Genomic DNA, 25,859 nt, shown 5'->3' with positions numbered 1-25,859 from the left:
CACCGGCGAGTGATCCGACAGACCCCGCAGAAGGATGGAAGCCTCCACCACTCTGCCAGCCGCTGCCAGGGGCACAAATATATAGTCTAGCTGGGAGTAGGAATCATGCACTGCCGATAGGTATGTGTAACCCTGCTCATCTCCATGTAACCAACGCTATGCCCATTCCTATTTTTATAACCAGCTTTTCATAATTAGGAGGAACTGAGGATTCTTCAATGTGTGAACTATGGGCCAGATGTATGGACCCTTATTGCATGCGCAAACGGGTTAGCGAACAGTTTGCGCATGCAAAAACTAATAGGGCCATGTACAAACCCTATTTAGCAAGTCACAATTTACTTGTGACTCGCTAAATAGGATTTTCCACTCGCAGTTAGGCGTTTCAAAGGCATCCCTTCCTAATTGCGACTCGCTACCCTATGTAAGAATGTTTTGCGTTCGCAAAACACTCGCAGGCCACCATACCTAGGAGGGCCAGCCATTCCTAACGGGGTCGCAAATTGCGAGTGCCTCATGAATATTGATGAAGCATGCAATTTGCGACCCCATTGGGAATTGCAAACAGTGTCTTTGACACTGTTGTACATGGCATTTAGCAACTCACAATTGAGCGCAATTTGCGAGTCGCTAAATGCCCGGGTCATACATCTGGCCCTTGGAGACAATAACTATGGGGCTAAGAAGTGTTGGCAGTCAGCAATTGATGACTTCACATACACAACCATATGGGGTAGTGTTTAGTGCTGCATTAGCACATGTGCTTGCACATTTGGAGGCTGCATGTGTACAAAGTCATCAAGTGGTGCGAAGGCTCCAAAACTGGTCTGGGAACATGTAAGTGAATAGGAAATTTTGAATAGATTTCAAATGTGTAATTTCAGAACAGATGATTGCACTCTTATTTGGAGAAATTGGGTTATTTTGTTTGTCAGTCCCTGTGTTAAATCTTGCAATAAAATGCTATTTTCTCCAGGAATTGGAGTTAAATATTTATTTTACAAAAAAATGCAAGTTTAATACTTCTACTCGCTTATGACTAACATCACCTACTATGAAGTGCAAAATAAATTCATCTTGCTACTGGGGACCGTTATGGGGAGAAAAAGGAGCACCAGGCCTTACATAGATACAAGTTAGCATATTGATGTAAAGAGGTGTAAGTTGTTTTAAACATTCCTGCTGCTTCAAATGGCATTATAATGATGGTTTATAATATTATCCTGTGTGTCTTTTTTTAAGATCTCAGGGCCTGATTACGAGTCTGGCGGTCTTGCGAATTCCAGACTCGCGGTGGCGCAGAAGTGGCGCCCCACCGTTTTGCTGATTATGACTTTCAAAGTCGTATCAGCGGAGGACCGCTGGCTGCGGCGAAGCTACACCACAATGCAATATGCTGAGCGGGGACTGGCGCTGTACCGCTGAGCATATTAGGAGTTTGTCCACCGTCAGCATTTCACGGCAGGAGTCCCGCCACGAAAAGGCTGACGTTGGAGGAACAAAGGGATCCCTACAGAACACCCATGTGCCCCCATTCAGGGGGGCACTTCTGTATGCCCACAAAGTTCCAGCATGGCATGGACGTCACCGTCCATGAAGTGCTGGAACTTTTTTGCCGTTCCCATTGCGGTGCCCGTTTTCCAGGCACTGCCATGGGAAAGGCAAAGAACCGCCAACCGTACTACGAGTTGAACTTGTATTACACAAGTTCAACTCGTAATACGGCCGGCGGTCCTTGTGCAGGTTTGGTGCAGCGGAGATGCACTAAACTCATAATCAGGCCCATAGTTTCTTCAAACTCTCTAAAGAAATTTTCTTTTTAATAACAACATACAAAGCAAATTTAAAAACGTGTGATCAATCGAAAAAAATAAATGAACAAGAACACATGCAATCAACAAAACACAGATGCAAGTCTGGTAGATGTACAATTGAGGTGTATGGTAGGAACGCCAGCCAACATTTATCATTTTCAAAAATATAGTGATGAAAATTATGAAGATTTTTTGGTCCAAATAAACTGTCTCTCTCTGAATTAAGGAAAGTTGGCAACTATGATGGTGGGTACAATTACTGAGTTGCTGGTCTCTGTTCCATCCAAAGCACTCCCAGTCAGTTCCCACCTGCATGACCTGTTTTACGGATCTAGATAAATGTGTTTTTTTAAAGTATGTGGTTTAAAAAGTTGGTACAGGTTAGACAGCATCAGTACCATGCATCAAAGGTTATTTTAACATGTTTTAGTGCGTGTTACCACATTAAAAAACATTTGTCATGTATATTAAGCTCCTTTGAACACTGTTGAGGCACTTTGCTTTCAGCGTGTTTTGGGTGCAATTGGAACACATTTGCTTCTATTATTGCAGGGTGAGCCAGGACAGACAAGAGGTGACTATGGTTGCCATGAAAACCTCCTCTGCCTCTCAACTAGTCACAATGTATATGTTCTGAGACATCCTAGAATCAAGGATCACAATGTCATTCAAGCTCTTGGGAGTGAGCTTTCATGGCGCATGATGTTCTCAGGGCCAATGCTCAGCCAAGTACTCTGCACTACAAGGGCCAGCAGTTCAAGGCGCTTTTTGGTCTGTGCTCTTCTCTGACCTCAAGTCCGAGATTCTGAGGCTAACAGAGCACTCGGGCAGCAGCAGCCAGGCAAAGACACCCAGAATGTAGCTGGGATTGTTGGCCAACAATGCAGTGGCCCCAGATAGGTTTGTCAATGCTTATCCTAAGTAATCCATATGTGCAATGCAGTCCTGTTTACACTTCAATTTTAATTCATCTTGCATTCCATAAGAGTACATGTTTTGTACCAGATGTGTTTTTGTAATTTATTCCCATGCAACATATGATTCTTGTATAGCGCATAACTGTGAACTGAGTGGCCTCTTAGTATCTGGGTAAATTTAGATTGTGTAGGGTAATGGCGCTCCTGGGAAATACGCAGTGAGTATATACTAGTGTACAATTATGATTGCAGTGCATAAGGGTGGGGAGAGCCACCCTCCTCCCCAATGTGTGGATAACCACTGATAAACCAAAACAATCCCTTGCACACGCCGACAGTATATATTATGTATCATTGACAATAATAAAAAACATTCTTGTTTCTCCGTTGAAACAGTCACTTCAGTTTAATCTTGAGATCCTTAGCCATAAACATACTGTCACCAAGGTTAACGGACATCTGATGTTAGTGATGGATATTTTTTACTCCCAACTTATATACACATCGTTTGTTTCTTGGCCCTGAAGAAGTCGCTGCGCACAACAATTAAGCGTAACGTAACACGCGTTGGCTAAGGATCTCAAGATTAAACTGAAGTGACTGTTTCAACAGAGGAACAAGAGTTTTTTTAGGTCTCTCCTGGCGTTAGCAGCGCGCATGTGCTGCTCTCGCCAAGCGAGGGCTTTTTGCAATCAATACGGATTTAGAAGGGACTTGAAGCCCCGCCCCTGTTTCCCATTGGCTCGGGTCATCGTTTATGGTAAACGATGGCGCGTGATTGGAAAGCTGGCTTCTTGGTTACCTCCTTGTCCACTTTTAGAACGGCCCATGTGGACAGGCCGACCCCATCTTTGTTCCCGTGACGTGGGAGCTGCATTCCTTACAGCATGCGCGCCGCACATTACAGCTCACCATTTTCGCGCCGCACATTAAACCTCACCCTTTGCTTTCCACGCGTTGAATGTACTCGTAATAATGGCTCGCCTGAGTTACAACAGTAGAGGCCTCATCTCGAGCACACATGAAGTACAACTAGCTCAGCAAGTTCTCCAGGCCTCTGCTTGAAACGGACACTCCTATTTGTATGCCGATGCTTGTTTTTAATGAATGTGTATTTCAGCTCATGTGCCATAGCAGTCGTAGACACCATTACATAGCAGCTGGTTTTACCACAACTCACGTTCTGCAGGGGAGGGGATCCTGCACACAGAGTCTGCCTCTGACTGTGCTTCTGTGTAGCACATTTCCTCCGCTCCTCCCACCTCCCGGGGGGGGGGGGGGGGGGGGAGGGGGCAGGCTCAATCCACACAGTGATACGTCTCTAGAGCCTGCAGAGGGCCACACTGGAGTCCTGGCGCGGCGGGACCCCAGAGACCAGGCCGCCAGTCTTCCGCACAGTTAGGCTCGGGCACAGCAGCACCATGGACCCCGATCTGCAGCTGCTCCGCTCCACGCTGCTCAGAAAGAACGGGTCCTATGAAGTCACCTTGGACCCGGGGAGCCAGCAGTAGTCCTGGAGGGACTTGCAGCCCAAACGCAACAAAGCCAGTTAGTGCCCGAGTCCTTTAAGCTGGCGAAGGGACCCTAAACGGTTGCTCTGCTGTTTACCCCTGCTGCAGCCTTTCTACCCCTGCTGCATGCCGTATCTTTTATGTAAAACATGTTCTCTGAAAACGCATACATAAATAAGTAAATCAATTGTACCTCAGCCTCATGCCTCCCAAGCAAGCCGTGAGTGTGTGCTCGTGATACCACACGCTCTGTGCAGGGATCGAAAAATTCACTTGACCGCTCGCATTTGAGAGTCAGATTAATTCAGCACGAGCTATTTTTAGGTCCTACTCGCCCTTACTGGCGAGTAGGAATACAAACTGACACTTGACCTCTGCCTCTGAAAACAGGGGAAATGTGACAAGATAGCAAGATTTAAAGGCATCTTTATTGCTCACAAAGTAAATGAGCAATAAAAATGCTTTTAAATCTTGTTAACTTGTCACATTTGCTCAGCTTTCAGATTAGAGGTCAAGTGCATTTCAGTTGGGTCGAGGAGATTTTGTAGGTTACTAGACCTGCAGGTCTAGTGCATTTTTTATGATTTTTCAAGCCCTGCTGTGTGCCCCAGCCTCGCTACTTGCTCCTCTGCCTGTGCACCCGAGTAGCCGGTGCCTGTATGCCCGAGCCTCTGTGCTCCAGTCTCAGTGTTTGGTTCTCCCCGGCTAGTATGCATGCTCGTTGTTGGTTGTGCACTTACTTTTAACTCTACCTTGTAGATGGTGTAAAAAAACAAGTGCTAAATCAGAGCAAGAACAATTAGTGTAAAACCCTTTATCAGCAATAGCACCCACTTTCAAGGCGCCTTGATTAGTTGTTTGATTGTTTATTTCCCAAAAATTGAAATGTCAATAAAGATATCTTCTTAAAAATTAACTCTTCGTCAGCGCAGCCGCATAAACTATCACAAAAAAACTTTTTACCAATTTTTTGTACTAATACCAACTTTTAAATGCAGCACTAAGGTTTTACACAGACTCAAAATGTCCACGTAAACGATACTGTAATATTTGCTTTTCCTAAAGTGCTGGTGCTGAAGTGCCCAGCAAATTCATTTTCTGTTTTCCAGGAAAGTGCTCCATTGTAAAATCAATTAGTTGCAGCGAACGATTTGTGGAAGTGTACGATAAGGATGTGGATAAATATATTTCCAGTTTTTAAACAGAATTCGGAAAGTTACACAGTGTTTGGTCATTCTTTTACTGGAATATGGACGTGAAATTATTAAATTGAAAGTGTACTCCGCACTGGGCATTCTTGATAATAAGAAGTGCTTTGCTTACCTTCTGGCGGGCGGGGGGGGGGGGGGCGGGGGCAGAGATAGCACACTGAGTTTTGAAAAGAATACCCAGAACCTAACAATTCCCTTAAGTGCCCACCACAAGTTGCACAACTGAGTGAAGACTTGGACAAGTGAGTGAAAACTTGTACAAGTGAGTGAAGTCTTGCACACGTGAGCGAAGCGAGCAAACCTGACCTCCTCTGAGCTGGTTCAGAACATTTACAAACAAGCATTGGCATAGCCAATAGGTCTCGACTTTGGGACCTTATAAGTGTTTAGCCATGAAGCACATTTTCCTGGGTATTGTACAGCCAGGAATTGAAGAGCTATACAACTGCTACACACTAGTTCAAGTAGTCTGATTTAGAAATATAGATAAGTAAGTTACGTGCCACTGGTACAGGCTATGTGTGGTAACAGCTGCTTTGTAATGGCCGTTTTCCCTCCAGTATGCAGTAGCTTTGCCAATATTATATGGTTCCCAGATAGCTCTGTGTCACGACGGCCGCAGTCCTTCAGTCCTGGATTTTCTTTGAATAACCTTGTGCATTCTGGGAGTTGCAGACGGTTCCGGTTCACTTACGTTGATTGAATCGAACCAAGAGGCCACAAACAATAGTGTGTAAATGAAAATCTTTTGTGTTTCTGCTTTTGTACTGTTTGAAAGGCGAGCTAAAAACTACTGTGCTTGTGAAATTGCTGCTCTGAAATCTATTTTTGAATTAAAATGAATGCTCATAAAAGTTAATCCTACCTCGCTACCAAGAGTGTATTTTTTAAATAAATCACCATAACCGAACAATTTTCAAATTGTATTGTAATTGCATTTATATAGCGCTTACTACATCTGTAGAGACATGGGGGCTGCTCTGACACTGCAGAGGCCTGCCGGCAGTCTAATTTCTGCCTTCTCAAGGGATTCGTCTCTCGGAGGTGAGGGGAAGATATGGTAGCGGAGTGGGACGGGTGGGGAGGGGTAGAGGGCTGAGGCGCAAGGAGGGTTGTCCTGTCCCCTGAGCTCCGCCTGCCCGAAGGGAAGCTCCCGCCGCAGGAGAGTACTCGAGAGGCTGATTCAACAGGGAAGGAGAGACAGCTGTGCCAGAGAAAGAGCTCAAAAGACTGTTTCAGCCGAGAGAACAGAGACAGCCAGGCCAAAGAGCGAGCGAGAGAGAGAGAGAGGCCGCGTAAACTGTATAGTTGAAGACTACTTCAGGTGGGACAGCAGAGACAGCTGAGGCAGAGTGATAGCTCAAGAGACAGTTTAAGCCTAGAAAATAAAAGAGGTAAGAGAGCTTGAGAGACTGCTTCATCAGGTGTACCAAGCAGTTGCATGCGAGAGTCCAAGTCAGTACCTCAGCTGAGAGCAGAGGCAACTGACCAGAGAGAGAGAGGACAGGAGACTTCTCCAACACTAAACCTATAGATAAGTGAAAGACAGAGTTAAAGTGACTATCAACCAAGGAGCCGAACCAGCTGTTTGGGAGAGCTCGGAAAACAGGTTCAGCTGAGAGATCAGACAGACATAACTGCATCAGAGAGATAGCGCAAGAGACTGTTTCAGCTGGGAAAACGGAGAGAGATGAAAGGCAGAGTGCCCTGTCAGAGCAGGGAGACCAGAGGCATCTCAGGCAGAAAGAGCCGCTGAATTGCTGATCGGGGCAGCGTGGACACGGAGAAAGAGCAAGAGAGCGCTTCAGAGACCTATTCAGCCAGAAGAGCAGAGAGACATCCCTGACCCGGAGAAAGTTCCAGAGACGTCTACACCAGTTGAGCCGAGAGAAAGAGTACTGGAGACCTTCCTGCAGCTGGGAGGGAGGAGGCAATTCCTCGTCTTGGACGGGGTATACAGCGGAGACATAGCTTCAGGGACTGTTTGAACCTGGAGAGCAAAAACAGCTGAGGCGGGGACACTCCACAGACGGCCTACGCTGTGAGAGCAAGAGAGAGCACAACCTGCTCTTTTCTATGAAACTGTGGTACCTTGTAATGCATCGTTCCTTACTAGCAACAGTGTAGCAGTGCCATCTGGCAGCCAAATTAATTCCAAAATGAATGCCCCTTAAACGAAGTACACACTTTCCTGAAAGGTGCTCCCCAGCGCCAGAACCTTCGCAATTGGCCACGCACGCTTTACTGTGCTAGGCGGCCGTAACTGTCCTCGCTTGGGGATCGCCCTATACGCTCATGTTCCTTGTGCCATGCTGTAACCGCGTGCGCTACCAAACACATTCAGGAAACAAGCCTACTAAAATCAAAGTCAGCGAGCGATAGACATACGTTAGATGGCAAACTCCCTTCGTATAATGAAATACGCGCTTACAATATTACATTCGCCTGCCGTTGGTTATCCAACACCATCTGCGTGTTAGAAACAAAGTTATTTCTGCGTATGCAAGCAAATGGATGAAACGGTTTGCACATGATCAGTGAGTAATAAACATAGAGTGCCACACTGTAACCGCTTGCTTTCCCACGTGCTTGAGATGAAACCAATGATCAGTCAAGTAGCCGGCCTGATTTGAGAGCGAGTAATATAGCCCGCACAAAACCATCCATTATAAAGCGTTTCGCAACCGTGTAGTACCTGGGAATAAACAAGCAACTCTCTTCATGCAAGGTAGCATTGGCACGACACATACATCTTATGCGCAGCGGCTGCCATCACTGCCGCCCCGAACTTTAGCGTGGCTATCCCTCGCAATACCAACCTGCTTGCAGAATCGGCAGGCTACTAAATACCCGAAACCAACTTTACCGTGCCTTGCGCGACCGGCCCAGTGTGCATCTGTAGCCGGAGAACAAGCAACAAGATCCAGAAACACGACCCCAGTTCCCCCAGACATTGCGATTGTAGCCCCAATGCAGGGCAGTATGGATAAAGGAGGAGTTTTCAGCTAGTTTGAGTGCGTACGAGAGGCGCTGAGCTGGAACTTGCAGCAGGGGGAGGGGAGAGAGGAGGGGGCCTGCGCCTGTTTCCCTTGCGGGAGCGAGCAGGAACCATCTGTTAATTACAAACAGATGGTTTCAATGCTCGCTCCCGCAAGGAAAGGGAATTGATTACTAAAGGTCTCCTCCTATGAGCGCTGCGTAGGCGAGACCTAAAAATAGGGTCATAATATAATACATGTTCAGCACTGTTTTCATATAAATTGGCTAAAGGCTATATTTCTAGAGACATTTCTGAAACATTCCAATAATGTCATTCTCTGCCATGTACACTGACCCTAGACAGGAGTCTTAGATCCCTCAACCATCCCAAAAGTATAATGAGAAAATCATTTGCAATGCAATAGGTCTCGCATTTACGCGAGTTTAAGCTCTTGGCATTGTAAATGACAATGCCTTTTATTAATGCTTTCAAAACCAAATCATAAATAAAAGGCCTTGTCATTAACAATGCCAATAGCTCAAACTTGCGTAAATGCGAGACCTATTGCATTGCAAATGCTTGTTTATTATTGTCAATGATACATGATATATACTGTCGGTGTGTACAAGGGACTGTTGTTTTGATGATGTGAGAGATAGGTACATGGACAATTTCATAAACATGTATGTAGAAAAAGGGGATAAGTAGTATAACTAGTAAAGTGCGAGTCTGCAGAGGAAAGTGGTGTGACGGGAAGAACGGGAGAGACTGACACTGAAGACTACTACTTGTTCCACAGACTTAGTTGTTATCAATGCACACTCTAATATTCTCAGAACTTAAACACTCTACATTCTAATTATTCACAACAAAACAATTATTACCCACTGAACTGCTACTGTTAACAAGCATTAGCACTGCCAATGGGTCAGCTAGTATTAAGCATTTGTTAATTGGTGTGTGATATGTTTAGATACAGTAATAGAAAATTCAAAGAGTTGTTCAACTACTGCTTATTGCCTTGCTTTACTCAGGAGAAAGTGTCACACATTTGACAGCAGAATGGCACTCGTATGTCAACAGAAACGATATATAAGTGGGACTCATACGCAATCTCAAAACACTGCAGCTATGGCTCAGACGTAAGGTGGCCAGGATATGAAAAACTGGTAGGCAGAGTCCTAGATGATGTCCTGTGATGTCCTACCAACAAGTGGAGGTGAGAAAAGCACTTTTATTTCCACATGTAAAAGGAGCCCAAGTCTAGCACAGCCTCCTTCTCTGGCTTCCAACTACAACTGCTTAAGGCTTTGTTGGTTGGGAACCCACAGAGAGTTTAACTCCAAGAAAACCACAACATAATAATCAACTAAATTAAGTAATTAAAAGTGGTAACATCAAGTATACTACGTAACCGGATCGGATATGTCAGTAAATGGGCTGTGGGGGCAACCCACGCATACAAAGCCTTGGAGAGAAGGTGGTAGAGCAAACTTCGCGTATTTAACACGGCGGAGCTATTGAGCGTACAACTGTGAATCATACATGCCAACATTTATTGTGTAATGTAACTGTCTGGTCCGGGTCGAGTTCGCAAAAAAGGAGGTAATTGGGACAAAAATCATCGGGGGAATGTATTTTCTTTACCCATTACCTAACATTGGAATAAGGGCACTGTTAGGCAGGAGACATTTAAAAATATAGTCTCCAGTCTAAATCGAACATGTTAGCATGTACGGTTATGAAGTGACGTGATCAGTTATGCTCCCTTTCGTATCACTTGTAAGAATCAGCGAGTACCATAACAAATGTAACCATACTCACGCTCTACGATGGCCGCCCGTGTTGCTCTTCATAAAAGTAAAACCACAAATGAAACTGTACATAAATGGCCGCCGCTTGCAAGTACGGGACTTTTAAAAGAGATACTGACTTTTATCCTACAAATTTGCTTAAAAGATTATCGATACGGGTGTTTCAATTCAGTGAAATTATGTGAACATCCCATTCTAAAATTACTGGAATACCCCTGCCCAGCTCTTCTCTACTCTATAGGGGTCTCGGCCTTTAAATTGTTGAATCCTCCCAATGTAAAATGTCCCCCACTATTACTTTGCTTGTACGAACCAGGCGTAACGGAAGTACAGCCCATATGTGAGGTCGAGGCTTGACTCGCATGCGCTAACACAGTGTTAGTAAATTCATTTGGTTTTGCCGCAGAAAGATGGCGGTTACCGGGAGCCTTAGTGCGGAGAACTTGAGGGAAAAACTGCAGCGAGAGCTCGAGGCCGAACATGTGGTAAGGAACTTGTTATTACTAGGCTCTCAAGGTCCAGTAAGAATGTGGGAGTAATTTGACTCGGGCGAACAGCCCCTTTTACCGGTGACCAGAAATTCCAAATGTCCCATTTCCATTCATTTTGTTTTAAATGCATCGTAGTTGTTTACGTTTTTCACACCAAGACAAACGTACTTCTAGCAATTTCAATTGGGGAGGGGATCTGGTCCGTCGGCTAGACTGCCGACTTTGGTGCTGGAAACCAGGGTTCGAGCCTCGGGGTCACGTCCACATCCTGTGATTCTGGGTAAATCACTTAATCTCCCCGTGCCTGAATGTGTAATGTAAATACGTTGCTCGTGTAAAGCGGTCCAATACCTTCGGGTCGAGTTCGAGCAATATAAATCTGCAAAAAAAGAACAAAATACATGGTGTTATTTTATGAATAATCCTATGATGTGGTCAACTCGACAACATCTTCTAATCTAACAAGCATTTGCAATGCAGCAAGTCTCGCATTTGTATAGTCGGAGCATTTGGTGTTTACAAATGACCGTGCGGTGAAAATCTGGGTCTGAGGGTTGTTATGAATTGGTAATCAGGGTGTGTCTGGTGTATGTGGAAAACTTGCTGACGGTACGGGATGTTTTAAGGGAAAACGAAGTAGCGCAAAAGCGCTTTTATGTATACAGCGGAAGGGCCAGAAGCAATTTGCTGCCTGTCCGCATGTGCTGCATATGTGCACATGGAAAACAGCCGTGCTTGCCATCCTGTATAAGAGTTTGGTCCATTGCACAGGAGAGCGAGTATTATAACCTGACGGACAGACGAGTTCATCCACTGTTGTATGAGGTGTGCTTCAGGATCCCTGACTCCCCACATGGGTCCCTAAGGATCGTCAGTCACCCACCCTTGTGTGGACCCCAGGTCCTATTTCCCACAAAAGCAGGGGTGCTGGTTCGATCCTTCCGATGGGTGGCCGTGACTGCTTGATGTCAGTGCTTATTGCGTGCACTGCTAATGTAAGGTGACCTGGCACTGATCTCTATCTGAGGATCAGTCACAGAGGCTACTGATGGAAGAGAATGTGAATGAGTAGTGTTCATAAGTTACACTAGGGATTGCTCCAGGGGCTGGTGGCTCTGTAGAGGAAGAACGATCTCCAATGCCTGTTATACGAAGTGCAGGACTTGCAGCAGAACCGGCCTCGAGGGCCTAAGAGACCAGTCAGGGTATAGCTTAGAAGTGGTTGCGAAGATATAAAGGTCCTGCCCAAAACTGCTATTATCCTTTTACCAGTCAGGAGGCAGTGGGCACTGGCGGTGTGCAGTGGAAGACCCAATAGAAGGGATGCAGTTTACCCGAGGGAGGAGGGTGCCTGGGCGCCTCCATCCCTCTCATAAAGGGCGCCCTGGGCTCACTCTGGATGTCCACCACCTCTTGGGTAGGAGAGGGTCAGCCTATCCCTTTAGGTTCTGCACGAGAGCCCGCACACAGGTCAAGGTGACTCCGTCCTTTGCTTTGCATGAGGACTCACCCCATCCAAGGATGGAAGGCCTTGTTATCTATTTAATGTGTGCTTGCTGCAGCAGAGGGTGTGCGTCCGTACTGGAGAAGGTGCATTGCTAACCCTTCTGTAATACCCAACGTATAGCAATACAGCTCAATGGTTTCATTCTGGATTCATGACTGGCTCCTTCCTGCCATATCACCTTATCACCTCTTTCCAGGTGTGGCATTGGCCTCCGCGTCTTTGAAACTGGAGAGGCGTCACCTTTTCTGGGCTTTTATAGGCGAGTCAGCTCTAAAGAAGTTTTTTCTACCAGAGAATGGGTAGATGTTCTTTATCTTGTCACCAATAAGCTGGCTTTCCAGACCGTCGTTCAGAGGTTCATTCCTAACTGAAGTTGGAAACTTAACTTGGGAGGGCTGTGTTGAACTTGCAGGATTTAAATTCGTATTGATATTTTCTTCAGTGTTTCAGAATTCTTCATCTGTTCTGAATGATACTGGAGAAGTATTCATGCCTGGTGACGCGGCATGAATCGCAAAGCGTGAACAAAGAAGATACATCATGGATGAATGAGAGGGACGTTAGATAGGATGAAAGGAGGAGAGATCTTAGGTGGTGGGAAAGAGGGGCACTAGAGGCGATGGGAGAAGGAGAGAGCTCACTGATGGGAAGAGGAGACAGCATGGTGCAGGAGAACGAGAAGCAGCAGCTGGAGAAAGGAGAGCAAGAGACCATCGAGTAGATGACCAGCAGACTGCCTAAGGCAGATTGCCTCATGGGTCACAGCGAAGTAGAATCCTTAGGGGTTGAGACTGGGGGTCAGCACAGGGTCTGGTGCCAGGATACAGGTCAAGGGACTAGAGCACGAGGCCACCGGGAGATAATGTCAGGACACAGCCCAAGGGATTTAGCTATAGACAGCCCAAGAGATGAAAGTCAGAGACAGCTCTGTGCCTTAAGGTGGTAGGCTGAGCAAGAGGTGAGAGTGGGGGGAGGGGGGACAGCCCTAGAGGGAGAGATGGAGCAATGAGGTGTGACGACAGCAGGAAGGAATAAACATATATTGAGGGCGGAAAACAGCCCTGAAGATGGCACCTGGAGAGACATCCCATGTGATGAGAGGGGCAGGTTTAGCCCCGTACAGACAAGTGGAAAAGACGTAAAATAGCCTAGAAGATAAAAGTATGAGAGACAAACTGGGTGAGAATGAGGGACAGAACATGGCAAGAGTGAAGCGAAGCACAATTATATAGTACATTTTCACAACTTATGATTATCTCATGACTTTGTCGAAATCCTTCTTTAATTCCAGTACAATGAAAACAAATCGATCTTGGTTCACAGTGTGATGACAGTATTCGAAAATTTCCTCGCATGACCCGGGCTATCTCTATAATGACCGTGAGGAATACACAAAGGCGTGTCTAGATACAGTTGTGTAAGTCTCAGTCCTGGCCACACGGTGGCACGCTTCCCCATGATGTGAACGAAGGCCGCGCCAGAGCTCGGAGCAGAGTTGCTGCAGAGGAATGCTGCAGTCTCCGTGAGTGGAATCCGATTGACAGTCCCAGCCCAGCATGTAAATCTGTAATATGTGCGAAGGTTAAAAAGGAATGGCATTTGTCTACTTGCTGTGCACAGACATAACATTAAGACTGAGATGCAGCACCTGGTCTGTGCGCAGGCCTAAATTGTGGAATCCCATGGGGAGGTAAGCTGTACCTGGGCACACAACCTCTGGTGTAGTGATTACTACAGTAAAGGCGTGAGGTGCACTGACTGCTCAGCTTGGGTTACGGGGTTCCATTCTGAAACTACAGGAAGTTCTGTTAGCCATGACGGGGAGGTGTTTTAGCCGAGCTATCTGGGTGTTATTTACCGGTATATGAGGTCCATTGGCAGAGCTGTGTTGGCCTCAGTTGTGCTATAGCAGTGGCCAGTGGGTGAGGCTCTTCTACACAATGGGACACTCACTGGTAATGCGGGTGGTGTGCGGGTTCTGCAGAGGCGCTGGGGTTCTGCCTCTACCCGGAATAACTGGCAGAGAGCTGCATACGGGTCCTGCTCGTCAATAGCGGCCTGAGCTGTTCGTCTCCACTGGGGTGCCCCGGAAATGCTTTGCCGTTCAGGAAAATCTTGCGATGAGGCAATTTTAGATGGGCTTGCACTGGCTACTGTTTGTGTGAGCCCCAGTCCTGACAAAGTAGGAGACGCTTTTCTCCAAGACTCCGCTGCATATGTTCAGCTGATGCGAGGGACCGTTCCGGAAAAGCAGAGGGTGATTCAGGGCTAGCGACTGAGGTACTTCGGTGGAATTAATCACAGCGCCTTTGCAAAAACACGAGGCTGCCATAGCTTTAGTTACAAATCCACAACTACTGTTACAAGCAACACAAAAAAAAAAATAGTTGCGCGCCGGCTTCTTTCAACTCTGGGTCCGTCGCGCGCGCATTCATTGTTTAAAGTGAAAGCACGCCAGAGTTGAAGGAAGCCGGCATGAACAAGATGGCGGCGGACTGTCCACTGTCCCACGGACTCGCGCATGCTGTCTGCTATGGACAGATGGCGAGAGCAGCCATCTTTGTCCATGCAGGCGCGTGCATGAGCCCACGGCGGAGAATAGATTCCAAAAGGTCTCTCTGACGAGAGCAGCGCATGCGCTGCTTTCGCCAGGTGAGACCTAATAAACATAGGACTACGGGGGGGGATGAAAGGACATTGGAGAAGTGGGTCGAGTTATCAGGGGGGTGGGCCAGAAGGGCAAAAAGCACACGAGGAAGGGAGCAGCAAGGAGCGTCGGAAAGCTGCACAAGAAGAACAGCACGAGCTAAGCAAGAAACATACGAGGGAGAGCAACACATATCATGGGAGAGAGAGCAACATGAAGTGTAAAGGAGTGGAGCACCGAGATAAGGGAGAGCAACACAGAGTACGAGCGAGAGAGAAGCACACAAGAAAGACAAATGTAAAACACATGCGCTCTCAAGCAAAAACAAAAGATAGTTCCCTAAAAGTGAGCAGTGGAAGGACACAGGTAAAGAGGAAATACTTCAATGGAGGGAAAAAGACAAGATGGAAAAGGCAAACCATTCACTAAGAAGTAGGCAAATGAGAGTGACAGTAAAGCCAAACAATGGTAAAAAATTCAAAGTCTGGCTTTAAGACCACGTTAAGTTATTGGTAAGCTAATATTAGGTCTTTGCAGCCAGATAGCTTGTGCTATTTGGTAATCTTGACCTAAAAATGAGATGCTGGATCAATATGGGAGTTGCTTTCCCGAATAAAAATGTTACCCTAATGTTTAATCCACAGTTTTTGCAAGGTTGCCATGGGCCCAATGCAAACAATGAAAAGGCCCCCATTCTTGTACCTGGGCAGTAAAGGACCGCTCTGATGGGAGTACAGTTTGCAACTCAAACTTCTGGAATCTGGTGTCACTGCACCTGTTGCACTAATGATAGCTACATCCCTAGTTGGTTCAACCTTCTGTATGGAGACTGAAAGCAAGTGAGGGGCTTAACAGAGTGAGGGAGAAGACCCGTGGATGTTGTGGTCTTTCCTGAAATGTTTCACCGGGGGTTGACTTGCAGATAGGAAGAGAGGAGGCAGGAGTGTTAATTGAGGTGGTTGCTGGAGAGTAAAGGATCAAACAAAAGAGAGAAGGAGCTAGAGGTCGGAAGGGAAATAGAAAAATCAGGGCTTACAGACTTACAATACAATGCACAGTGTTTGAGCGTTAGCGGGGCTGGCCAGAAAGCTTCATGAAGTCTGTCCATAAAATATGTATTTGCCTGCTTTGCACAACTGACGAGGGTGGTGACAGTGAGAAGGATTTTGTGGTTTACTTATTTGCCTAGGTGCACAAGCTTCTGGGAGGAGACTGGTTTCGGAGCTGCTCGACACCACCCCCCCCCCCCCCCCCAATCCCTGCACCTTGAGACCCTCACTGGTGAGTAGTGCACTTCGCAAATCCCCGATTGATTTATTGATTGAAGATTAGAGGTGGAGCGACTCACGGTGGGCCAAATCGGGGCTTAATTTGTATAAAAAAAAAAAAAAGTACAGGGCCCTTGTCAGGAGGCCACTGCCACTTGCAAAATAACAGTACCAACACAACTACTAACCACCACACGCCTTCAAGTGCGACAATTCAGACTATTCCAGGCCCCCAAAGCTATAGGAATGGCTTGGGGGCAGGTTTTAGACACTTCTAATCTACACTGAATTAATAAACAACTGTTGTGCTGATTTCTAAATTAGACAAACCATCCCACCATGTGGCAGATTGTTATAAATGCCCGTGTTAACAAATGCCAGTACTAACACTGGAACTCACCGCTTTAAATTTAGTACTGCCGATGTGTTTCCCTGGCACTCACCTATCGTCCTAGTATGGATAGTACTAGACTTTCAGTGCTCACGGCGGGCCCCCTGTATATTGCCCAACTACCAGCTAAGGGAAGGAAAAGTGGCTTTAACCTCCAACCTCTGTGTGTTGTAGGTTCAAATTCAGGATGTGTGGACGATAGTGCGAAGTCCTGTTTGCACGAAGATTTCTTTGCAATGTCATTTCGGATTTGCAGAACCAGGATCTTATAGGGTGGACTGACACCTCTTAGTATTACCAAGTGCTGTCTTAGGGCAAGGAGCTCGTCATGATGGAGTAAATCACTTAACTATTTTACATCCACAGAAGTTGATACAGTTCTTACGGGCACGCGTTTTCATTTTTGTACGTCAATGTTTTTGGGCGCTGGATCTATCTAAGCTTATCTTTCCCACAATCTTGTTTTGTGTTCTTAAATAAAAGAAAGAAATGCCGCTACTCTCCCACTGCAATTACTGAAATGCACTCCAGTTCTTTATAGATGTGCAGGCAGTGTCATTTAGACACCTCTTTGAGTTCACATATTGCGGTGCATTCTTCCTGAAGACTGTAAGAGAAGTCAGTCTTACTTTGAAATGTATTGCAGTCCTTTAGACTAGTGCAGGTGCTCGTAAATTGAAATGTAGATCAGTCCTTTAGAGAAGTGCAGGTACTCCTGCATTGAAATGTATTGTAGTAATTTAGAGAAGTGTAGGCCCCTTTTCATTGTAATGTATTACAGTCCTCTAGAAAGTGCAGGTACAATTACACTTATAATTAATTGTGGTCTTCTAGAGAAGTGCAGGTGCTCTTGCACTGAAAATGTACAGCCGCTTTTTAGAGAACTGCAGACAATCCTGTATTAAAATGTATTTGAGTCCTTCGGCCCTTTTGACTGGAGGTGCATTAAAGTCCCTTAGACAAGTGCAAAGTCTCTTGAACTGGAATGCATGTTTTTTTTTTTTTTTAATGAAAAGTGCTCACTATCCCTTTGAAATATCTTGCACTTTAAAGAACAACAAGCACTATTCCAAGCCCTGCTGAAATGTGCTAAGAGCTCTCACAAAAAGCTCAAGTCGTAATCCAATTAAATGTTATACAGTGCATGTTTACATGGACAGACACTGTCAGCTCTTCAAACCTATACGTATATTGATTATATAACAAGATTGCAACATGTTTATTACTAGAATGGCTGCATTTCTTGCGCAGTAAACACTTGCAGACGGTCATGTCCCTACCCCTGCTGGAATCCGCACACACACTGTTTACTTTGCATGACCTGGTGCAACTGCTGTCCGGGTCCTGACCCCTCATGACGGGGTGCGGCCTTTGTGTATTATCTCTTTCTGTGTCTGGCTTTGACATGCTGCTGCCTGTCTGGGCTTATGTGGCTCATAGCAAACACAAGGAGATGATGAACGTAGCGCTGAAACCTTTCCCACGCTCACCCCCAGTCTCAGATCTGGGTTGAATCCATCATTGTTCTTTAGCTCACTTCGCCACCCCAGCTCAGACACAGCTATATGCAAATGCCATGGAAGCAGAACCATCTGCCTCTGTCCTGCACTGACCTGATCTGGGGCCAGGTGCATAACTCTCATGCCCTGCCTTCTCTCTGCTGGCTACTGCCTGCCACTCACACCCGCTCTCATAGTTGCCAATTTTAGAAAACATGTGTCCTCATGTAACGCAACTGGTGCTATGTAAAGCGCTCTGATACCCGATACCTTCGGGTCATGTTCGCGCTATATAAAACTCCGTAATGAAAAAATAAATAATAATTAAAAAAAAAAATACGTGCTAAAGTAAATAGTTTTAATCTGATCCCACAGGCTGATGCTCTTGCCACAGCTCAATATCAGCTCCCTTTTATTAGGACCCTGGCAGAAGAGGAGTGAGCCGACTGACGTCCACGGGTTGATATATTAATTGTGAAGAGTGGCGCTGCCCGTGCGTGGCTCCATAAGCTATCCCTGAAAGAGCAGACGTGAGAGGTGGGTGTGCTTTCCCTCCCTCCCTGCAGTGCCTTGCTGGAGAGGAAAGTCTCTTTGAGGCAGTGCGCATTCCCTAAAACATTGGATAATGGAAAAGTTTACATGTGTGGGGAGAGCAAACTGAAGAGAAAGAGATGCCGCCATTACCTCACCTCACTTCTAAATCTACGGCTGCACGTTCAAATAGAACAAGCATTGGCATAGCCAATAGGTCTCGCCTTTGGGACCTTATAAGTTTTTAGTTATCCAGCACAATATCCTTGGTGCAACAACATCAAGTGTTGCATGGTTAAACACTTATAAGGTCCCAAAGGCGAGACCTATTGTCTTTGCCAATGCTTGTTTTGAGTGAGTGGTTCGTGCAGGTATGCCACTGTGAGGTAGAGATGCTGCGAGTGCTTTTACAGGAGCCCCTGTTACATTGCGCCTCTTCAAAATGTATCTTGGGTCTGGTGTAATACTTCTAGCCCCTATTCCCGTCTTCTCGCACCCAATGCATCCTTAAATGTCCCATGTATAGCCGGGGTTGACACTCCTAATACCCCTGCCCTCCAGTGACACTTTACCTGTCACGGGTGGTGGTGGATGTGGTGGACATGGTGGTGGTGGACGTGGTGACAAATAGTGAGAAAAGGTAAAAGCAAAACAGAGTGAATGATAAAAAAAAGAAAGCAAAGTAGAGCACGAGGAAAGAAGTGATGAGAACTGTCACAGTAAAAGCAAAACCCAAACTAAATGATAGCTGTGCACGAGTGAATAACTAATGCTGCTATTTTGAAGCACACGCGTGCTTGTCACAGTAAAAGCAAAACACACTGCTGGCACTGCAATCGTGTGTTTGCTGGCCCGGGAGTGGTGCATGCGCTCGCAGTCTCTTTTTGGAAGCACATACTCGTGTTTGTGGGCGCGCTCCTGGTAGGTGGATGCCGCCACAAGCAAGAGTATGTGCTTCCAACAAGAGCAGTGCGACGGCTAGAGGTCCTCCTACGTAGCGCATGCGCGCTGCGTATGCGAGACCTAAAAATGCCTGAAGACATTTACAGCTAAAGTGTTTTTTGGATGTATTTCACAAGGGAACAAATTTAGGAAACAGAGGGTAACATCCGTTTGTAGAGGTCGTGGTTTTTGGCAAGTAAACCGCGGAGCAAAGCGCAGCGAGCTTCCACTGGCAGAGAAGTGCTGCTCACGTAAAGTGCTCCAATACCTTCCGGTCGGTTCGCGCTACAACTGAAAAGTGCTAATAACAAGCTGAGCCACCCCTGCCTATTAATTAACACCTGGCCTTCAAGTTACCCAGATTATCTTCCGATGAAGGAAGAAGTCATCTATCTGCAGTAAACAAACATTCTGCCACTGTCCACCGTGTCTGAGGGGGCTGTGTGCAGTCACGTAGGGAACTCGGGCGAAAATGTTAGAAGCAGCCGCCGCTGACAATAGGCACTCGGGCGCCATTGTTAAAGTGCAGCAGTTTGCTGTTGTTGGGGGGGGGGGGGGGGGTTTGGTTTCAAAAAGTGGATTTTGGAGAGCCCCAGCACAAATGAAATGCGCGCGCTGCTATGTTAAATCTGCAGCGATTGTGGCACATTGAAGACAAAAATTATTAAGAGTTAAAGTGCGATGTTGCTGCACTTAAAGAAACAAACAAAAAAAAAAGCATTCGTTTGTGACTCTGAATATGACGATCGACCTATAAAGAAAGACGCAGCTGTTTAAAAAAATGCGAAAGTGACACATATTTGCAGAAACTTTATTTCCAAACATTATTGTTTGTACACAATATGTTTTTATCTGCTATCCCAGTGTGCGGGACAATACACTACCTGGTCTTGGAGCCATTAGCCCCTTTTGACCTCGCCTGGGGACCCCATTTCCCACCAGGAGGCGTGACTGCAGAACGAAGCCCATGGGGACATGGCCATCGCCCCAGTGCTGAAAGAGCATCTGATATCCACTGTGAATCAGAAGAGGAGGCCACAAATTTAAGAACGTTTAATGAAAAATGTAAGTTTTAGCGGCAGATGTTCCAATTTCTCTGATATTTGTTTACACCACAGTTACTTCTAGGTAACCTTCTGATCTGCGATGCTCAGTGGAGGACAGTTAGCGGATAAGGTGGACCTGGGATGCCACATATGCCAGTATATTACAGGGTCCCCTAAATTTATTGACCCCATTCCTTCCCCTGGGAGGCTGTTCGGGATAGGTGCGATAAGAAATGGTGCAGACCAATTGCACCCCATGTCCCATACTCTGTTGAGATTTGGAGACCTTCCTCATGCCCCCTCCATATTACCTTCTGTCCTCATAATAGTGCAGGCCTGCAAGTGACCTGAGGGAGGCACTCGCACACAGGGTCGGGAGGGCATGGGACGAGGTCGATGAGAGAGGAGATGGGTGGCTTCACAAGACGACAGGTGAAAACCAACAGGGTGCAGGTGACGCACATTCTTGATGCCGTGGTATATGAGGACATCTTAACCAAACAAAGAAGAACTTCATATATTTAAGAGAAAGTATCCTTGGTTGGTGGCGATTTACCTCTTTGTAATCTTGTTGTCTTCTCTATAGGAGAACTCGAATCACAGATTTAGGGATAAAGATGCATAAAGAACAGTTACATTGCCGAAACGTACACAAGGTCCCTGGAGACATTTGCGCATGGTCCATTACGCAGATGTAATGTAGAATATGCACTGGCCAATTAACCAATGAAGTAGTTCTTATTAGTTAACCAGAAGAATGTACTCCATTTATTTAGACATTTTGTTGAAAAGTGTGTTTTGTAGAAAAAAGGGGCAGGAGAAGTTCTGTTCTGGCCCAGTCACTCACACAGCTAATGGCATTCCCACACAGAGACTTACACATCCTCTCACACACTCATTCTGCCACTCTCACATCCACTCACAAATCCCTATAGCCACTATCATCCGCTGACTGATCCATACTCCACTTACACATCCAAAAAAGCACTCACACACCCACAAAACCATCGCACACCCACTTACAGACCCGTACGAGCAATACAGCCACACACACACACACACACTAATTGACCTATACAGCCACTCGCACACAAACTCTCAAAGGTCACAGCTTACAGTTAACAAATACATTTAAAAAAACCTTAGAAATTTACGGAAATAAACAAAGGTTTCTGAGCTGGTATACTTGGGGAAATGGAATTAAAAAAATCTTATAAATTCACTTAAAAAATGTTACAGGCATGTTCTAGTTAGGAGATAGAGTTAAAAACTGTAGAAATTCACTGAAAAAATCTTTATAATTAGGCTCAGATTTCACTTGTACAAGACCAGTGAAATTCAGCAGTTATAGATAGCTGAGCTACCTATAGCTTACGCCCCACAATGCACTGCTTATGACCTAGCATATTACATCACTCATGACATGGTCTGTGACATCACTGATGACATAATTCACAGAATAGCACACACGCCCATGCAACCTCTCATACACTCACCCACATAACCACTTACACATTCACAGACCCATACAACCACTCGCACTACCTCTTGCTCAACCATAGTGCCACTCACACACCCACTCACTCACCTATACAGTAACTTACACGGCCAGTCACCCATACACCAACCCATACAGTCACTCACCCATACAGCTACTCACACACCCATACAGCTCTCGCATACCTACTTGTTCACCCATACAGCCACTCACACCCCCACAGCCTCTCAACAGAGCCTCTCACTCACCCCTACAACCACATATACACCCACTCACACACCCACACAAGCACTTACATACCCATTGATACATCCATACAAGCACTCACATGACCGCTCAGTCACCCATACAGCCACTCCCACAGACACTCTCTAGTATAGCCACTGAGACGCAGACTCACTCATCTATACAATCACTTATACACACATTGACTGTGCAATATAGCTACTCATACACCACCTCACTTACCCATACATTCACTAAAACAGCTACTCACTCACCCATACACCCACTTACACAGCCAGACCCTCACCTATGGAGCCAATCACATAGGTACTGAATCACTGATACAGCCACTCACATAAACACCCACCCATACAGCTACTCACACAACCACTCACTCATACAGCTACTCACACAACCACCCACCCACCCATACAGCCACTCACCCACCCACCCACCCAGCAACTCACCCACCCACCCAGCAACTCACACACCCATACCGCAACTCACACACCCATACACCAACTCACACACACTCACCAATACAACCATTGACACAGACACTGATTCACCCATACAGCAATGCACCCCCCACTTATTCTCCTATACAGCCACTCACACACCCATAAAAGAGATATTATTGAAACTATTAGTAATCCACCAGCACTGCTTGCAAAGAGGAAGTCAGATATTACCTTGGATTGTCTGAATTGTATTCTAAATTTGTGAAGAATTTTGCAATAAAAACACATGGATTGAGGCAATTATTGAAGGAGCTTCAAGAGTTTGAATGGAGTGAAGGGTTGCATAAGGATTTTGAAACATTTAAATGGTTAATTTGTGCTGCAATTCCTTTGCAAGGGTTTGATTCCACTGCTCCTAGTGTTTTGACCTCTGATTCCAGTGGCAAAGGGTTAGGGGCTGTATTAACACAGATTTCTGCAGAAGGTTTCAAGTGTACTGTGGCATATGCTTCTCGATCCTTGTCTTCAGTTAAGGAGTTGTTTTTAGTGAGCTAGAAGGAAAGGTTGGCAGCTATATTATCTATGGAGAAAGTTAAGCAGTATTTATGGGGTTCAGCGTTTGCACTACTGATCAAAAGCTTCTTGTGACAGTTCTAACATCTGGTGCTGTGGTTAAGGCAACACCTCAGGTTGAATGAGACGTCTTGATTTTGTGTATGATTTTGCGCATTCGCCTGGAAATAACAAGCATTGGCATAGCCAATAGGTCTCGCCTTTGGGACCTTATAAGTGTTTAGCCAAGCCACAGTTGGTGTTGTTGCACCAAGGATATTGTGCTGCATAACTAAATACTTATAAGGTCCCAAAAGCGAGACCTATTGGCTATGCCAATGCTTGTTAGTCTTGAGTGGAGCATAGCGAAGCAACCATTTTGTGGAAGGGGTGCCAACAAAGTCCATTTTGTGTTAACTGTTTCTAGATCTTGCTGTCTTTGAAAACAATGAAATGCTGACTGTAGAAAGACACAACTGTTGTAATGCACAGCTGCACTGAGGAAGGCAGGCTGCACCGAACTGAGGCCACACTGGAGGAAGCCGGAAAGAGAACGAGGCCCTATTCAGTGACACTGCATGAACAGAGGCCGAACTCGAATGAGGCGGCGCTACAACGATTATGCACTACTGAGTAAACTGACACTCTAAAAAGACAACATAGGAAAGAAACCTTTTTGTAAAACCCAAAAGAAGCACCAGTGCGAAATCTGGCTGCCCCCAACAAGTCTGCACTGAAAGAGTAAGCACTACGACGACGAGGTAGCGATGGGGAGAGTCCGCTCCGATCGTCGATGCTGCACGAAAATAGGGCATCATTTGATGCGCTGCACTCGAACGACGCTTCCCTGGAAAAGGGGCTGCATGGCTAAATGCTGCACTGAAAGCAGTCACAGGCTGAAACAGGAGTGAATGAGACAGCACTGGAATACCACTGTACTCAGGGCTTTGAGTGGAATGAAAAAAACTCGGGGGTGTCTCAGAGGCGTGGCCAATGTAATTAAGGGCGTGGCTTAGAAAATACCAAACAAAAAATCTGCTCTTAGCATAGTGCACCGCCAGTCTGGTATTTTGCTGCTTCTGTCATTGCATACAGATATATAATACAAGTAACATTACACCTACAACAAGTCAGTGCTTTTGGCTTTGCCAGTGGTTGTAAGTTGCATAAGATGAATAAACAACAACCAGGGCTTTACTGTATATAATATAGAAAATGCTTCAGTTCTGAAATGATGAGACTGTGAAAGAACTATAACAAGTCTCTTTGAAGTTACATCACTGAAGGGTGGCACTGCTGCAGAGTTAAGATTTATTTTCACCCTGAGGGTGAGGGCAAAATGGAGAGCCCGATAGGGACCCGTCGCAGCACCTGCTTTTTAGAACTGCGTGTGCTGAGCAACAGCAGCACCCGGCCCACTTAAAGCCCTGACTGTACTGCAATGAAACTGTTAACTGAGGCAGCACAAGAGCAAGACCGTACTAGAATGAGGCAGCACAGGAACGAGGCAACATTGGGTGAAGTGGCACTTGTATAAGGCTACCCTGTAAGAAGGCTGTACCAAAATAAGGCAGCTGTGGATACCTCTGCGTTCGAGTAAGTGTGCCTCGAATACAGCAGTACCAGAGTGAGGCCCCCAGGACTGAGACGCTTCAACTACTGAGGCTGCAGCCCTGATATGAGGGTTCACGGAGTGACAATGTTCCCAGATAGCACTAAATGAGGGCTGCTAAGGAATTAATACTCGTTGAAATGACGCAGAATATAAAAGTAGAAGGTAGCAACTGAACGAAGCAGCAGTGTGTGGGAATGACTTGGAACGAGGTAGGACTAGAATAAGGAAAAAAACCTGCATGCAGCTACATACGTATTTCCCTGAAAAAGCAAAGGCTGCACTAGAATAAAACTTCACTGAGTGAGGATGCACTGGAAGGAGGTAGCAGCAAACTAAGCTGAACGAGGCAGCCCTGAAATAGTCGTGCACTGACAACATCCTTAAGCGAGAACACAGCAACGTAATGACACAGTACTATAGCGTGTCAGCTCTGGAATGAGGCTGCCTGACATAATTCTGTACTCGAATGGGCATGCCCTGCGTACACCTGCACGAGAAGGAGGCAGCGCCGACTGAGACTTGGCACTGATCCTGCTTCACAGGAAAGAAGCTGCTACAAGTGACACTACTGAAGTGAGGCACCGCTGCAATTCGCGCTGACACAAGCTGCCCCAAAATAAAGTAGCTCTTCTGTGAGTCACCCAATGGATGCTGCACTGCTGGGAGAGACTGATCATGAATGAGGCTTTACTGGCACGAGAAAGCGTTGCGAGAGGCTGCATCAAATTGCTCAAACAATCTGAAATGTTTCACTAGTTTACAATAAAGTTTGTTTAGCTCAAATTACGATAGAAAAGAAAAAACTGACAGAATTCAGTAATTCACCGTGGAAAGTTGTTTTAGCCTTACATTAACTAAACAAATGGCGCATTCGATTCCAAAAAGTAATTAAAAGTAGAAGAAGAAAAAGTGCATGCATGTTATTTGCAGGAGTAAGGT

General features: G+C 45.9%; 2 protein-coding genes across 3 annotated transcripts in view; one reads left to right on the top strand and one right to left on the bottom strand.

Annotated features, from left to right (window-relative positions):
- The window catches only part of LOC146811909 (structure-specific endonuclease subunit slx1-like), a 279,754-nt gene extending 269,135 nt beyond the window's left edge, over positions 1-10,619 (bottom strand). For both annotated transcript variants that reach the window (XM_085618865.1, XM_085618866.1), the window contains exon 1: positions 10,258-10,619. Coding sequence is in view for 1 of the 2 variants with exons in the window: in XM_085618866.1 (XP_085474992.1) it covers positions 10,258-10,319 (62 nt within the window). In the remaining variant the exon portion in view is untranslated. The remainder of the gene's footprint in view (positions 1-10,257) is intronic.
- The window catches only part of LOC146811908 (bolA-like protein 2), a 30,849-nt gene continuing 15,564 nt past the window's right edge, over positions 10,575-25,859 (top strand). The window contains exon 1 of the mRNA XM_085618867.1: positions 10,575-10,732. Within this exon, the coding sequence (XP_085474993.1) occupies positions 10,658-10,732 (75 nt within the window). The 5' untranslated portion in view covers positions 10,575-10,657. The remainder of the gene's footprint in view (positions 10,733-25,859) is intronic.

Source organism: Triturus cristatus, chromosome 7 (assembly GCF_964204655.1).
Source record: "Triturus cristatus chromosome 7, aTriCri1.1, whole genome shotgun sequence".
Lineage (NCBI taxonomy): Eukaryota > Metazoa > Chordata > Amphibia > Caudata > Salamandridae > Triturus > Triturus cristatus.
This window is presented reverse-complemented; position numbering and strand designations above follow the sequence as displayed.